A 16,807-nucleotide genomic window follows, 5' to 3' on the forward strand; every position below is an offset into this window, starting at 1 on the left:
TTCAGTACTTTCCAGTTTCTTGCCATTAAGATAATAACTTGCTCTACGATTTTTCCTGCCAAAGTGCATAACCTCACACTTTCCAGTATTGTATTCCATCTGCCAAATCTCTGTCCACTTACTTAGCCTGTCTATGTCCCCGTGCAGGTTTTTTATGTCCTCCTCACTCACTACTTTCCCTCCCATCTTGGTATCATCTGCAAACTTTGATATGTTACACTCGGTCCCCTCCTCCAAATTGTTAATATAGATTGTAAAGAGTTGGGGACCCAGCACTGACCCCTGCGGAACACGACTAGTTACTGATTGCCAGTCTGAGAATGAACCATTTATCCCAACTCTCTGCCTTCTGTTAGATAGCCAATCCTCTATCCATGCCAGAATATTACCCCCAATCCCGTGATTTTTTATCTTAAGCAATAATCTTTTGTGTGGCACCTTGTCAAATGCCTTTTGGAAGTCTAAATACACTACGTCCACTGGTTCCCCTTTATCCACCCTATATGTTACTTCCTCAAAGAACGCCAGCAAATTTGTCAAACATGACTTCCCCTTCATAAAACCATGCTGACTTTGTCCTATTAAATTATGATTATCCAAATGTCCTGTTACTGTCTCCTTAATAATGGACTCCAATATTTTACCTACCACAGATGTTAGGCTAACCGGTCTACAGTTTCCAGCCTTCTGTCTACTGCCCTTTTTAAATAAGGGCGTTACATTAGCAGTTTTCCAGTCTGCCGGGACATTTGCTGAGTCCAGGGAGTTTTGAAAAATTATTACCAATGCATCCACAATCCCTACCGCCACTTCCCTCAAGACCCTAGGATGTAAGCCTCAGGTCCAGGTGATTTATCCGCCTTGAGTCCCATTATTTTACCGAGTACCACTTCCTTAGTGATTTTGATCGTGTTTAGCTCCTCCCCCCCTATAGCCCCCTGTTTGTCCAGTGTTGGGATATTCTTAGTGTCTTCTACTGTAAAGACTGATACAAAATATTCATTCAGTGTTTTTGCCATCTCCATATTTCCCACCATTAATTTCCCGGTCTCATCCTCTAAGGGACCAACGTTTACTTTAGCCACCCTTTTTCTTTTTATATAACTATAAAAACTCTTACTATCTGTTTTTATATTTTTTGCTAATTTACTTTCATAATCTATCTTCCCTTTCTTAATCAATCTTTTTGTTATTTTTTGCTGTCTTTTGAAGTTTTCACAATCCTCTATCCTCCCACTAGATTTGGCTACCTTATATGTCCTTGTTTTTAGTCGAATACTATCCTTAATTTCTTTACTTAGCCACGGATGGCAGTCTTTTCTTTTACACCCTTTTCTTCTCAGTGGAATATATTTTTTTTGGAAGTTGTAAAATAACTCCTTAAATGTACACCACTGATCATGTATCATCTTACCCTTTAATCTATTTTCCCAATCCACTCTACTCAATTCCGCTCTCATATCTTCATAGTGTCCTTTATTCAAGCTTAGCACGCTTGTTTGAGATCCAACCTTCTCACCCTCTAATTGAATATGGAATTCAACCATGTTATGGTCACTCATTCCAAGGGGATCCTTTACTAGGACATTTTTAATTAATCCTGTCTTGTTACACAGGACCAGATCTAAGGTTGCTTGCCCCCTGGTCGGTTCAGTTACATACTGCTCAAGAAACCCATCCCTAATACACTCAATGAACTCATCCTCAAGGCAGCCCTGCCCAATTTGATTTGTCCAATTAATATGATAGTTAAAATCCCCCATAATTATAGATGCTCCCTTATTACAAGCCTCAACTATTTCCTGATTGATACTCCGTCCAACAGAGTTGCAACTGTTCGGAGGCCTATAGACTACGCCCACTAGTGTTTTTTTCCCCTTATTATTCCTTGCCTCCACCCAAACTGTTTCATTATCCTGATCTTTTGACCCAATATCATTTCTCTGTATTACAGTGATTCCTTCCTTTATTAACATAGTCACCCCACCTCCCCTTCCTTCCTGCCTGTTCTTCCTGATCGTTAAATAACCTGGTATGTTTAATTCCCAGGCATTGTCACCCTGCAGCCATGTTTCTGTAATGGCCACAAGATCATACCCATATGTAGTTATTTGTGCCATTAACTCGTCTATTTTGTTACGAATGCTACGTGCATTCAGAATGTTACCTGCCACTTATCAGCCCAAGCTTGAACGTCGTCCAGGTCTTGTTGCATGCGGGCATACACTGCTTCATTATCTGAGGAGTTGTGAATGGCACTGAACACTGTGCAGTCATCAGCGAACATCCCCATTTCTGACCTTATGTTGGAGGGAAGGTCATTGATGAAGCAGCTGAAGATGGTTGGGCCTAGGACACTACCTGAGGAACTCCTGCAGCGATGTCCTGGGGCTGTGATGATTGACCTCCAACTTGAGCCGACTTGTCCTGCAAGAAAGAGGGAAGTGTGTCAGTGAGTGTGGTTCAATGTGTTTGGCTGGTGTGGCTATTATGGTTGAATAGCTGGCAGTGTGTGCAAGCTATGAGATGTGGGTGTGAGACTTGCAGCAGTGGTAAGTGTTTGAGGGTGAAATGGAGCATATGAATGTAAGGTATCAGTCGTGATTGATAGAGATTGTTGATAGGTGCATAATGGGGGTGTGGTGAATTGAGCAGTGTGTGAGGCTAGTGATGCAGTTTGTGGGATATGGCATTTGAAGATGCATTCACTAACCTTGACCACTCGTGTGAGGTCATTGAACTTCTTGCGGCACTGCATCCAGGTCCTTGGGACAACACTGTGGCTATCTGCTCCCCACTGCCTTCACAGTGTCTGTCTGGAGGGCCACATGGCCCCCTGTGGAAACAGGAGCTCTCTCCTCTCCACCTCCTGTACTAAGGCTGGCAGTGCTGCGTCTGAGAACCTTGGAGCCCTTTCTCTGGTCTGTTGTGCCTTTGCTGAATGTTTCCCAGTTGAAACTGCCTTCTGGAATGACTTTCAGCAGCAGCTGGTCACCCAGTGTGGGGGGTGAGGGACGGTGGGGAGCGGGCAAGTCAGACGACCATCTTGTGGGTCTGCTCCTGGGCCTGGCCAGAGTGACCATTAACAGGTCCAGGCAAAGTGCGGTCAGGGGGGTTGGGGGGGGTGGGGTGGGGTTGTTTGGTCCAGCTGCCTGCCTCTCCTCCGCTCCCGGGTGCCCCGGCGAACAAACGCACCTATCCGCCGGGACGCTTGAGGCATTCCACGACCGGTGGGCATCGGAGCGCACAATCGGCACCGGCAACAACATTATACTTTGAGTTGATCATTTTTTATTTGGTTTTACTTATAATTCGGAGTTTATGGTTTGTGCCAATTTAAATAGGGGGCACTTTTGTTAAATTGATTTCTATTGATAACAGCAAATTGGCACTTAAAAGAGCCCCAGCCCCCTGCCTCTGTCCTTCCACTCAGGCCCCACCACCCTCTGTGCTTCCTATCCCTCTGTAGTGTCAGCTGTGGCTCAGTGGGTAGCACTCTCTAGGTGGGAGGGGCTAGCAGTGAGCAGGTGCTGCTGGATGCTTGATTGCTGCAGGGAGTTGGAGTGAGTTTGTAAAAAGTTGGTGGTGTTTTTTTTCAGGTTTTAGGGCCTTTTTGTCCTTAAACAGCAGCCAGATGGTTGCTGAGGGGCCCGGAATGCCGGGCCATTCAGAGGACAGTATTCCCAGGATGAATTTAATCAGGGGAGAAAATGTTGGGGGAAGGGAGAAGAAAAGGCCCAAAGATTTGGGCCGGGACGCCAGGAGGTTTGGAAAAGAAAACACGGTGGTGGTTCAGTGCGAGGATAAGGAGATACGAGCTTGGGATATTATCCAGGTGGTACAGGAGGACTGTGGCGAGGGAAGCTGCTTTGGCTGCCGACCAAAGCTGAATGTTGGGTTTGAGGTGACGGTCAGTGGCTGAGAGGAGGTGGGAAAACTTTTACTGAGTTTGAAGGTTGGAGATAAGTTCTTGGAGATATCTCTGCTATATTCTGAAGAGGTGGTGGTCTCATTCTTAAACCTGCCAGTTTATATTGAGGATGAAATGCTAATAAAAAAGTTGGAGTCATGGGACATTAAAAGGAGATACTATCCAGGAACACGGGTAGCAGATGGAACCTGTTATGTAAAGGTGTGTTTCTCAGAGGGGGTGAAGCCATTGCCGTATAGTACTTCCGGGTACTGCCTGATAATCAGGTGAAGGTTTGTTATTATTGTCTTCGACACGACCATCTCGTAAGAAGCTGTCCAGATTTGTACTGTTATAATTACGGCGAGTCTGGACACATCGCTCAGAGCTGCAAGGCGGGGAGCTGTGGGGTGTGTCACAAAGGCCCCACCTGCTGTGAGTGTGAAGCAGAAGGAAGCCCCTTGAGTGACGAGGAGATGGGAGAAGGAGCGGCTGGAGGAGTGGAGCAGGTGGAAGACACAGCTGGTGAATGGAAGAAGAAAAGAGCACAGGAAGAGGCAGAAAATTGCGGAGCAGAGAACAGGATAGAGATGGTGGAAAACACACCAAGTATAGTGGAAAAGGACAAAGACAGCAGCGGGCAGCATGGGTCAAGGGCAGAGTCAAGCCATAATACGGCTCCGCTCTCCCTAAAGAATCTGGTGTCCACAACGGGAGAGGAGGCGGGAGCGGGGTGCAGGGTAAGTGTAAGTACTCCAAAGAAAGATGGGGAGTCGGACAACTCAGGGAGCAGGAGGGGGCAAGAAGCAGGAGTCTTAAAGGGGCAGCAGGGCGGGAGCGGGGAGACAAAGATGCCAGAAGGGAGCAAGATAGGTGCAGATGCACCATTGTCCCAGAGAGAGAAGAAACAGGGAGCAAGGGTCAGTGGTGGAGATGAGGCTGACTGGAGTGGCACTGTTGGAGAAACTGTGATAGCAGAAAGACTCTCTAAGGGAGATTATGTACCTGATGGGGAGCAGGGACAGGAGGTTCTTCTTAGGCAATCCCTCGGAGCCAAGGATGACTTGCTTCCACATTAAAAATGAGTTTTCAGGTGACTGATGAGTCCAATGTGGGACCTACAGTCTCTGTCACAGGTGGGGCAGACGATGGTTGAAGGGGTGGGTGGGTGGGGTGCTTGGGTTGACGTGCGCTCCTTGCGCTGCCTGCGCTTGGCTTCTGCTTGCTCCCGGCGAAGAGACTCGAGGTGTTCGGTGCCTTCCCAGATGCTTCTCCTCCACTTTGTGCGGTCTTGGGCCAGGGATTCCCAGGTGTCGGTGGGGATGTTACACTTTTTCAAGGAGGCTTTGAGGGTGTCCTTGAAGCGTTTCCTCTGCCCACCTGGGACTCTATTGCCGTGCCGGAGCTCCGAGTAGAGCGCTTGTTTTGGGAGTCTCGTATCGGGCATGCGGACAATGTGACCCGTCCATCGGAGCTGATTGAGCGTGGTCAAAGCTTCGATGCTGGGGATGTTGGCCTGAGCAAGAACACTGATGTTGGTGCGCCTATCCTGCCAATGGATTTGCAGGATCTTGCGGAGGCAGCGTTGGTGGTACCTCTCCAGTGCTTTGAGAAGAGCTAGAGAGTGAGGAATCAGAGGGGGACAGAGACATGGAAGTGGGAGGTGGGTGGCATCGTGTGGCAAGGGAAAGGTTAGTGAGGGGCAGAAGGAGGGAGAAGGGGCAGCTCCTCGGCCCAAACCTAATGTAAGGAAGAGGCTGAAACTGCAGGGAAGGTTCAAACAGGAGGTGAAAAAGAGCCGGAGACTGCAGGAGAAAGCAACAGCTGCCTGAAAAGTTGGGAAGGAACATGAGAGGAGGGAAGGGTCAGCGGTGGAGGTGAAGCCCAAGGGAGTGGCACTGTTGGAGAAACCGTGATAGGGTTAAATGATGGGGGCACACTTCCCTTATTCGGAGCCATGATTACTGATCAATTTTTAAAGTACAATAGATTAGTATGTTATGGGAGACAAATTAAACTTCAGGTTAGATGCTAATATGTGGTAGAGGAATGGCTGTGCAGAGCGGCGGAATGGATTTGTATGATACAATGGAATGATCACGATGTTGTAAATGTTTTTAATGTTCAATAAATAATATATTAAAAAAAGTAGGCAGCACTCTCACCTCCAAGTCAGAAGGTTGTGGGCTCAAGCCCCACTCCAGGGACTTGAGCACAAAAATCTAGGCTGACACTCCAGTGCAGTACTGAGGGAGTGCTGCACTGTCGGAGGTGCCTTCTTTCAGATAAGACGTTAAACCGAGGCTTTCTCATGTGGATGTAAAAGATCCCGTGGCACTATTTCGAAGAAGAGCAGGGGAATTATTCCCGGTGTCCTGGCCAATATTTATTCCTCAATCAACATAACAAAAACAGATTATCTGGTCATAGAAACATAGAAGATAGGAGCAGGAGTAGGTCATTTGGCCCCTCGAGCCTGCTCTGCCATTTAATGAGATCATGGTTGATCATCCAAATTCAGCACCCTGTCCCTGCTTTCTCCCCATATCCCTTGGTCCCTTTAGCCTTAAGAAATATATCTAACTCCTTCTTGAATATATTTAAGAATGAATTGGCCTCAACTGCCTTCTGTGGTAGAGAATTCCACAGGTTCACCACTCTCTGGGTGAAGAAATTCCTCCTCATCTCTGTCCTAAAAGGCTTCACTGGCTGTAAAGCGCTTTGGGACGTCCGGTGGTCGTGACCAAGGCGCTGCATAAACGCAAATCTTTTTCTGCTGGCTAACCAGTGCGCCTCTCCTCTGGGCACTGACAATGACTCTGGAATATTCAGCGGAGCGAGGGGGCGGGGCTCGGCCGCTTTTTTGTGAATGGAAGGGGCCGCGCCCACGCACCCGATTGGCCAAATGAGTGCGGAAAACGTACACTGGGGGGTTCGCCCTCTCCTGGAAGCAGGCGGGTTGTGTAAGTGACATCTCGCAACAGCATCCAGCCTGGATGGCGAGCCGCCTCCTCCGCCCGCTGTGCCGCACCTTCTCCGCCGCCCCTGCTCCTGCCCCGAAGCGGAAGGCGCCGGCCGGGGAAGAGCCGGCTTCGGGCCGCCGCGGCCACCCGCACACGGCAACACCTCCGCCGAAGAGCGCCCGGCATCCGGCCGCTGCATCCGGCTCCGCCGCGCCCGTCCTGCCCGATTTCAGCAACGGGCGCGAAGCCTATCGCAGCAAGAGCAGCGCCGAGCTGGTGCGGAGCCTGCTGGTGTTCCGGCTCTGCTTGTACGGCGTGCTGGTGGACCGGCACAAGGAGGTGAGCGGCCGGGAGGGAGGGGGGTTAGTCAATGTGCATGGGCTTCGATGTATATAAATGTGTCAAATGCAAGATGCGGCAATGTAAACGACCAAAGAGTGTAATGTTTAAAATCTAGACTGCACATTTAAAAAAAAACCTACTCGCAGTGCCCGGAAACGTGATATTCGGTGTCATTGTTAATGAAGTGTATTTTTGCTTGATTTGCTCTTCCAGGAAACGATGCTTGTTAACACCCCCCAAGTGAGATCCTCCCACATTCCCTTCCAATGAGATGAGACAGCACGAGGTCGAGAATTAAGTTTCCTTCATTCTTAACATTTGCCCTTTGTAGGGCCGGGTTTTCCCTCCAGTGATTTCCAGGTTATCAGGACAGGTTTGAGACAGTTGAGCTTGTTTTCTTTGGGAAAGAAACGTTGAGGTGACCTAATTGAAGGTTTCAAGATTATGAAGGAATTTGACAAAATTGAGAGCGCTCAGTTGAAAGTTTCAAACATCAATATGTTTAAAATTAATAAATTCTGAATAAGAATTGAAGGAAGTGGCTAATTGAATGGCACTCTCGGTGGAGTACAGAGGAACCCTAAAAGATTTCCCCCACTGAATCATACTTTGCTCTGTCGGTACTTGTCAATCGGTCGCAGTGTTAATTATTCTCTGCTGCTTTCAAATTCAGTTAAATATTTTATCCTGCTCACCTAAATGCAATATTGCATACTTGTGCTCCAGTCCCACGGACAGTAAGACACACTGGTGTACACTTCCACAGGCCATGACTGAGGCTGCAGTACAGTTCCACAGCCAATCACACAACTGCGGCAGTTTTGGTCGCCTTATCTGAGGAAGGATGTTCTTGCCATGGAGGGAGTGCAGTGAAGATTCACCAGACTGATACCTGGGATGGCAGGAATGACGTATGAAGAGAGATTGGGTCGATTGGGCTTATATTCGCTAGAGTTTAGAAGAATGAGAGGGGATCTCATTGAAACTTATACAATTCTAACAGGACTAGACAGACTAGATGCAGGAAGGATGTTCCCGATGGCCGGGGAGTCCAGAACCAGGGGTCACAGTCTAAGAATAAGGGGTAAACCATTTAGGACTGAGATGAGGAGGAATTTCTTCACCCAGAGAGTGGTGAACCTGTGGAATTCTCTACCACAGAAGGCAGTTGAGGCCAATTCATTAAATATATTCAAGAAGGAGTTGGATATATTTCTTAAGGCTAAAGGGATCAAGGGATATGGGGAGAAAGCAGGGACAGGGTACTGAATTTGGATGATCAGCCATGATCTCATTAAATGGCGGAGCAGGCTCGAGGGGCTGAATGGCCTACTCCTGCTCCTATCTTCTATGTTTCCACAGGCCTTGATAGTTATGGGGGTACAGTACCACAGTCAGGGATTGATGTAGGGCTACAGAACCACAGGCTCTGACAGAGACTGGGGTACATTTTACTGGGCAAACAGCCCGCTAGTAATGCCCAAATCATTCTTTTTCACATTAGTTTGGCTTCCTCGCTAAGAGAAATGTGGAACATATCTTTGCCACTTCCTCAATTACTCTGTCTGCATTATAAGTTAATGTAATACCAGCCACCGACTTTAAAAGAGGCCTTATTTGTATTTTCTTTTGCCTTGGGAAGTTTTTGTTGCAACAGGTGTCGGCCATCCAGCCCCTTGTGCTGTACCTCAACTCCATTTACCATTCCCACATCAAAGGTGCTGTATAAATGCAAACAGTTGCTGTTCTACACAAGGAGATGGTGGGGTTTTGCACTCTACGATATCTCAGTTGGCAGCTCACACAGCACTAAAATGCCAAACTCAGCAAAGATTGAAAGAGAAGAGATAAAGCGGGGGGGGGGGGGTGAAGATGAGTAGAAAATATCCAAGAATGAATCTCGCTTAGAGGGCAAGACGGAGCCTAATCAGAGAACAGCATTTTTCTAAACCCAGATCAAGTTTTTTCTTAAGTATTATGCACACAAGTGGGAATAAAGTAGAGACATTTGTTTCCGTTCATTGATTTAATCACATTGGAGCAGAAAAACACCCAAAATAGAACAGAAAAATGTCAGGAACACTGAGGTCTTGCATTGATTTTCAGGAGCAGCAAGGCCTGTTTGATAGAAATATACCCCTCCATTAAAATTATACTTCGAATTATTTTCCTGGGGTCTGGTTGAGGTTTAAGTTCTAATGAGGTGCAAATTTGATAGATTTAAACCCCTCCATTAAAACCATACTTAGCTTGATTTTGCTGGGTTCTGAGGTGCACGTCCTCTGATGATGTGGAATCTGTATGGGTAGAGCTGAGAAATACCAAGGGGCAGAAAACGTTAGTGGGAGCTGTATACAGACCCCCAAACAGTAATGTTGGGGTTGGCATTAAATGGGAAATTAGAGATGCGTGCAATAAGGGCACAGCAGTTATCATGGGTGACTTTAATCTACATATAGATTGGGCTAATTAAATTAGTAACAATACTGTGGAGGAGGAATTCCTAGAGTGTATACGGGATGGTTTCCTGGACTAGTATGTTGAGGAACCAACTAGAGATCAGGCCATCTTAGACTGGGTATTATGTAATGAGAAAAGATTAATTAGCAATGTTTTGTGAGGCCCCTTGGGGAGGAGCGATCATAATATAATAGAATTCTTCACTTAAGATGGAGAGTGAAGTAGTTGATTCAGAGACTTGGGTACTGAATTTAAATAAAGGAAACTATGATACGATGAGGCGCGAGTTGGCTAGGATGGATTGGGGAGTGTTACTTAAATGGTTGACAGTGGTTAGGCAATGGCAAACATTTAAAGATTGCATGGATGAACTACAGAATTTGTTCATCCCTGTTTGGCATAAAAATAAAACAAAAAAGGTGACTCAACCGTGGCTAACAAGGGAAATTAGGGATAGCATAAGATCCAAGGAGACGACATGTAAATTGGCCAGAAAAAGCAGCAAATCTGAGGATTGGGAGCAGTTTAGGATTTAGCAAAGGAGGACAAAGGGGGTAAGCTTGCAGGGAACATAAAAACTGACTGTAAAAGCTTCTATAGATATGTGAAGAGAAAAAGATTGGTGAAGTCAAGCGTAGGTCCCTTGCAGTCAGAATCAGGGGAATTTAAATTGGGGAGCAAAGAAACGGCAGACTAATTAAATACATACTTTGGTTCTGTCTTCGTAAAGGAGGACACAAATAACCTCCCAGAGATGTCGGGGAGCATAGGGTCTAACGAGAGGCAGGAATTGAATGAAATCAGTATTTGTAGGGAAATGGTGTTCGGGAAATTGATGGGATTGAAGGTTGATAAATCCCCAGGGCCTGATAATCGACATCCTAGGGTACTTAAGGAAGTGGCCCTGGAAATAGGCTGGTCATCTTCCAAAATTCTATAGACTCTGGAACAGTTCCCATGGATTGGAGGGTAGCTAATGTAACCCCACTATTTAAAAAAGGTGGTAGAGAGAAAACGGGGAATTATAGACCGGTAAGCCTGACATCGGTAGTGGGGAAAATGCTAGAGTCCATTATTATAAAAGATGTAATAGCAGAGCACTTGGAAAACAGTGACAGGATCGGACAAAGTCAACGTGGATTTACAAAAGGTAAATCATGCTTGACTAATCTACTGGAATTTTTTGAGGATGTAAAGGGTAGAATAGATAAGGGAGAACTAGTGGACATGGTGTATTTGGACTTTCAGAAGGCTTTCGATAAGGTCCCGCATAAGAGATTAGCGTGCAAAGTTAAAGCACATGGGATTGGGGGTAAGGTACTGACTTGGATAGAGAACTGGTTGGCAGACAGGAAGCAAAGAGTTGGAATAAACGGGTCTTTTTCCGAGTGGTAGGCAGTGACTAGTGGGGTACCACAGGAATCAGTGCTAGGACCCCAGCTATTCACAATATGTATTAATGATCTAGACGAGGGAACTAGATGTAATATCTCCAAGTTTGCAGATGACACAAAGCTGGGTGGGCGTGTGTGCTGTGAGGAGGATGCAGAGAAACTCCAGTATGATTTGGGCAGATGCAGTATAATGTGGATAAATGCGAGGTTATCCACTTTGGTGGCAAAAACAGGAAGGCAGATTATTATCTGAACGGCAATAGATTGGGAAAAGGGGAAGTGCAACGAGACCTGGGTGTCCTTGTGCACCAGTTGCTGAAGGTAAGCATGCAGGTGCAGCAGGCGGTTAAGAAGGCAAATGGTATGTTGGCCTTCATAGCAAGAGGTTTCGAGTACAGGAGCAAGGATGTCTTGCTGCAGTTGTACAGGGCCTTGGTGAGACCACACCTTGAGTATTGTGTGCAGTTTTGTTCGCCTTATCTGAGGAAGGATGTTCTTTCCATGGAGGGAGTGCAGCGAAGATTCACCAGACTGATACCTGGGATGGCAGGAATGACGTATGAAGAGAGATTGGGCCGATTAGGCTTATATTCACTGGAGTTTAGAAGAATGAGAGGGGATCTCATTGAAACTTATAAAATTCTAACAGGACTAGACAGACTAGATGCAGGAAGGATGGCGGGGGAGTCCAGAACCAGGGGTCACAGTCTAAGGATAAGGGGTAGGCCATTTCGGACTGAGATGAGGAGGAATTTCTTCACCCAGAGAGTGGTGAACCTGTGGAATTCTCTACCACAGAAGGCAGTTGAGGCCAATTCATTAAATATATTCAAGAAGGAGTTGGATATATTTCTTAAGGCTAAAGGGATCAAGGTAAATGGGGCGAAAGCAGGGACAGGGTACTGAATTTGGATGATTAGTCATGATCTCATTAAATGGCGGAGCAGGCTCGAGGGGACGAATGGCCTACTTCTGCTCCTATCTTCTATGTTTCTATGGGGTGGGAGTGTGGGTTGTATTGGGGAATGTTTGGAATGTGTAGTATGCAGTCACTTTTGGTTCAGTAACTCTATTGGGTTATTTTTGCAGCTCATCCACCTGAGTAGGGTCTTGCTGGGGAAATGGCTCTTCAAGAAGATCATGAGGATGAGCTTCTATGGACAGTTTGTGGCAGGAGAGGACCAAGAAGACATCAAGCCCTTGATTCGCCGCAATCGGGCATTTGGAGTGGGCTCTATCCTTGACTACAGTGTGGAGGAAGACCTAACCCAAGAGGAGGCGGAGGACAAGGAAATGGAGTAAGTCAGTTTCAAATTATATTTGACCAGGTGAGGGCACAAAAGACACTGGTGGCACAGAGCATGGCTGTGCATTGGGGGAATTGTTCCTCTGACTCCTGATGATAGGCTCTCAACAGATTGTTCTCTCCAGACTAATTGAACTTGTACAGCGCAGGGCCTTAAATAAAATTCTTTGAATTTCTTCAATGGGGCAATGGCACTCTCGTCAAAGATGTGCAATTTGTCCTGTGTTGGACTTTTGCTCCAACCGCTCAATGGTGACACAAGCCACATGAAACCCCAGGAAGCAAATGTGTTCAAATGTGTTCCTGAAAGTAATTGATTGACACTCCTGGATATTAATCTCACCTCACCACCGCACTGTTCAACTCCAAGTAATTGTATTCCACACACCACCCATTCTCTGACCCAGCAGCAAGTACCTCAGGGAATTTGATCATCCATGTCTGTCCTTCTAACCTTCAATCCTGTGTGATAGGATCGCTGAAATTGTACATATTGTTTTGCGTGTATAGTGCATAGTAAATGCGACCTTTCAAACTACTGCCCTTGGGCTGTGTTCCAGCACTTGATCAGACTCGTTGGTAACCATCATTGAATGGAAATTTACAGTGAGCAGGTGATAGCCACAGCCATATCCTTTTGCTAGTGAAATTTCAAAATAGGACGTAAAGATTGTGCACAAGTCTTGTGTTCCAGTGTGCATTACATTAGGCAAAGCTAAATTCTATTTATTGTTCCTTAGCCATCTGTTTGATTAGTAATTAAACTGATCGGATAAAGTCTAAGTTGGGACTGTGGTAAGTACTTGCCATTGGAATGCCGCATGCTGCCTTCATGGTAACTAGTCCCAAGTAGTTTTTGTTTTGTTCATTAAAGCCAAGGATATCCTCGATTGGTGCATACCATCAAGCCTCAGAGGCCACATATAGGCCCCAATATTCTGTGGGAGTGGGGGGGGGGGGGTGCAGGGGGGGTGCAGGGGAGGCTGAAAACGGGCAAAGAGCCCGGCAAAGCCGGGAATGCGGCGGTCCTGCCGAACTTAAAGGCAGACCCTCATTATCATTTTATCTTTTTGTTCCGTTTCCCACCCTGCAGCCAGCCAAATTAACAGCCTGGCCGGCGGCCGAAAGGGAAACCAGCAGCAGGAGGCCACATCCGGGGGCCACTTGGGGATGGTCCCCGGAAATCGGGGGAGGGGAAGGTCGGCGATCGCGGCAGGGTGGAGAGGGAGGGACAGGGGTACAGACAGACAGATCTGGACGGGGGTGGGGGGGGGGAGGAGGCTGAAAGCTTCCTTGAGGGGCCCAGGGGGAGCATTCCTGCTTCTCCTGGCCCACGAGAAGTGCTGGAAAAGGCGCTCACCTTGAGGAGCTAGCAGCTCCTGCTTCCCTTTCACTATCGGGTTTCCCGACCCCCTGGGTAGCAGTGAATTTTAAATCGGGCTCCCAATTGCACTGTGGAGGCCCAATTTAAATACGTTGATGAAATGTTCCGCCTCTCCACTCGAATGCCCTGATATCTACTGCCTTAAAAAGAGCGGTGTGTTGTTTGTGCATTCATTCCCCATATTTAAGTCTTTAACCACCGCCACCCCCCCCCCCCCCCCGAAGCTCTCCCGCCTATCGTGTGGGGGTGGGGGGGGGGGTGGCGGGGGGGGAGGGTAGGGAGAGGTGAATGCTAATATCGAGGCCATAATGTTTAAACCCATATACAGGAAACTTTCTGGTATCCGGCACTGACAGGACCGAGCTGGTGCCGTTAGATCAAAACTGCCGTATAAACCAGCGGCGATGTTAAAACATAGAGCTTTTCAGCTCCGTGTGAATCAACAAACCCTGTTGCTTAGCAACAGCTTCAAAACAGTCGGCTGCAGCTGCAAGCGTCTCTAGCTGAAGCTGTTGCTTAGCTACAGACCTTGCAGAGCCTGACTGGGGGGGGGGGGGGTGGAAAGCAACGAGAAGTAAAAAAAACTTATAGAAAACGGCTCCTGAATTTTGCCGGTAGATAGAGCTTTCCGGACTTTTAACCTCTGGTTAAACGAAAGTTTCCTGTATTCCCATTTAATCTGCGTCTATCTCAAATTGCTGATTTCCCCCATGTTCTGGTGTTCTAATTTGGGAGTTGTCCACCAATGAGGCAACAGTTGTAAAATTAGCCATTTGCAAACCACCTGGACTATAACTTTCAAAATAATAAAAATTAATTTGCAAATAATAAAAATAAAGTCCAGTAGGACAGAGTTCCCTAAGCTTGAAGACTACAGATTTCCAGGGTTGGTTCAATCATGCGCACCATGGTAATTAGGCTGGTGTGAGCAGATTCCACCCTATGTGTAGTGGACCAGCTTGAACTGGGTAAATGTTTGTCTGAATTTCATACTAAGCACAGCACGAGTTGCAGCTAGAGATGCTACCGGTATTAGTGGGGTGGGGGCAGACAGGCCTGACCCTGGAGACTCAAAAGGTCAAAATCTAGCTAATTCATAATGTCCTGCATGATTTCCCAAAAGGCTTTACATAGAAACATAGAAGATAGGAGCAGGAGTAGGCCATTCGGCCCCTCGAGCCTGCTCCGCCATTCAATGAGATCATGGCTGATCATCCAAATTCAGTACGCTGCCCTTGCCTTCTCCCCATATCCCTTGATCCCTTTAGCCTTAAGAAATATATCTAACTCCTTCTTGAATATATTTAATGAATTGGCCTCAACTGCTTCTGTGATAGAGAATTCCACAGGCTCACCACTCTCTAGGTGAAGAAATTCCTCCTTATCTCTGTCCTAAATGGCTTCCCCTTTATCCTTAAACTGTGACCCCTGGTTCTGGACTCCCCGACCATCGGGAACATCCTTCCTGCATCTAGTCTGTCTAGTCCTGTTAGAATTTTATAAGTTTCAATGAGATCCCCTCTCGTTCTTCTAAACTCCAGCGAGTATAAGCCCAATCGACCCAATCTCTCCTCCTCATGCGTCATTCCTGCCATCCCAGGTATCAGTCTGGTGAATCTTTGCTGCACTCCCTCCATGGCAAGAACATCCTTCCTCAGATAAGGCGACCAAAACTGCACACAATACTCAAGGTGTGGTCTCACCAAGGCCCTGTACAACTGCAGCAAGACATCCTTGTTCCTGTACTCGAACCCTCTCGCTGCGAAGGCCAACATACCATTTGCCTTCTTAACCACCTGCTGCACCTGCATGCTTACCTTCAGCGACTGGTGCACAAGGACACCCAGGTCTCGTTGCACTTCCCCTTCTCCCAATCTATTGCTGTTCAGACAATAATCTGCCTTCCTGTTTTTGCCACCAAAGTGGATAACCTCGCATTTATCCACATTATGCAGCATCTGCCATGCTTCTGCCCAATCACCCAACCTGTCCAAATCATACTGGAGTTTCTCTGCATCCTCCTCACAGCACACACGCCCAGCCAGCGTTGTCGTCTGCAAACTTGGAGATATTACATCTAGTTCCCTCGTCTAGATCATCATTTATATATATTGTGAATAGCTGGGGTCCCAGGACCGATCCCTGCGGTACCCCACTAGTCACTGCCTGCCACTCGGAAAAAGAGCCGTTTATTCCAACTCTTTGCTTCCTGTCTGCCAACCAGTTCTTTATCCAAGTCAGTACCTTGCCCCCAATCCCATGTGCCTTAACTTTACACGCTAATCGCTTATGCGGGACCTTATCGAAAGCCTTCTGAAAGTCCAAATACACCACATCCACTGGTTCTCCCTTATCTAATCTACCAGTTACATCCTCAAAAAATTCCAGTAGATTAGTCAAGCACGATTTACCTTTTGCTAGTAAAATGATCCCCTACCTCCGCAGCTAACTTTCTGAAATCAATCACCATAGCAACAGGGGAGGGCAGGGGCAAGGAGCGGGAATGCTTTCAGCTGTGGCTAAGACACAGTTGTGCCTAGAAAAATAGAAGGCATTTCATTTTCCAACTCCATGTCTTTGCTTTACTGTAACTTCCAATGTTGCCTGTGCATACCCAGCAGCCAATATAGAAATTACACCGTGTTCTCTACCATACCTCTTCACGGAACCTTAAACTTTAGCTGTAATAATTGTGTAATATTGCATTTTTATTTTACATTCTCAACAGTAACAATGTGTCAGGATACTACGCTCAAGGGTGAGTTCCAATCCAGTCCCCTCTTGATTGCCACTAATTCAACCAGCTCGGTTGGTCTTTTGGGAATTCTTTGCTCATTTTCCCCTGATTCAACTGCATTCATTGTGCCAGTGAAGTAATTCTTGATGTTCTGGTTGGCATGAAAGGTGTCATATCGCATTGCTCCTCTTGGGCCAGACCTGGTGGGTCTACTGCATCTTGGTTCAGTCGTATCTGTTTGCCTCGTAAAAATTCTGCCTGTCGTATCTGGTGTCTTGATCAGCTTGAAGCATCCTGAAACCAGTTTTATT

General features: G+C 46.8%; 1 protein-coding gene across 1 annotated transcript in view; it reads left to right on the forward strand.

Moving 5' to 3' along the window:
* The first annotated feature begins 6,846 nt into the window (after positions 1–6,846).
* prodhb (proline dehydrogenase (oxidase) 1b) overlaps positions 6,847–16,807 on the forward strand; it is a 41,829-nt gene continuing 31,868 nt past the window's right edge. The window contains exons 1-2 of the mRNA XM_085961482.1: positions 6,847–7,212; positions 12,159–12,367. Coding sequence (XP_085817608.1) covers positions 6,907–7,212; positions 12,159–12,367 — 515 coding nt within the window. The 5' untranslated portion in view covers positions 6,847–6,906. The remainder of the gene's footprint in view (positions 7,213–12,158; positions 12,368–16,807) is intronic.

This window comes from Somniosus microcephalus, chromosome 19, assembly GCF_052327205.1.
Source record: "Somniosus microcephalus isolate GS21.2 chromosome 19, FLI_Smic_1.0, whole genome shotgun sequence".
Lineage (NCBI taxonomy): Eukaryota > Metazoa > Chordata > Chondrichthyes > Squaliformes > Somniosidae > Somniosus > Somniosus microcephalus.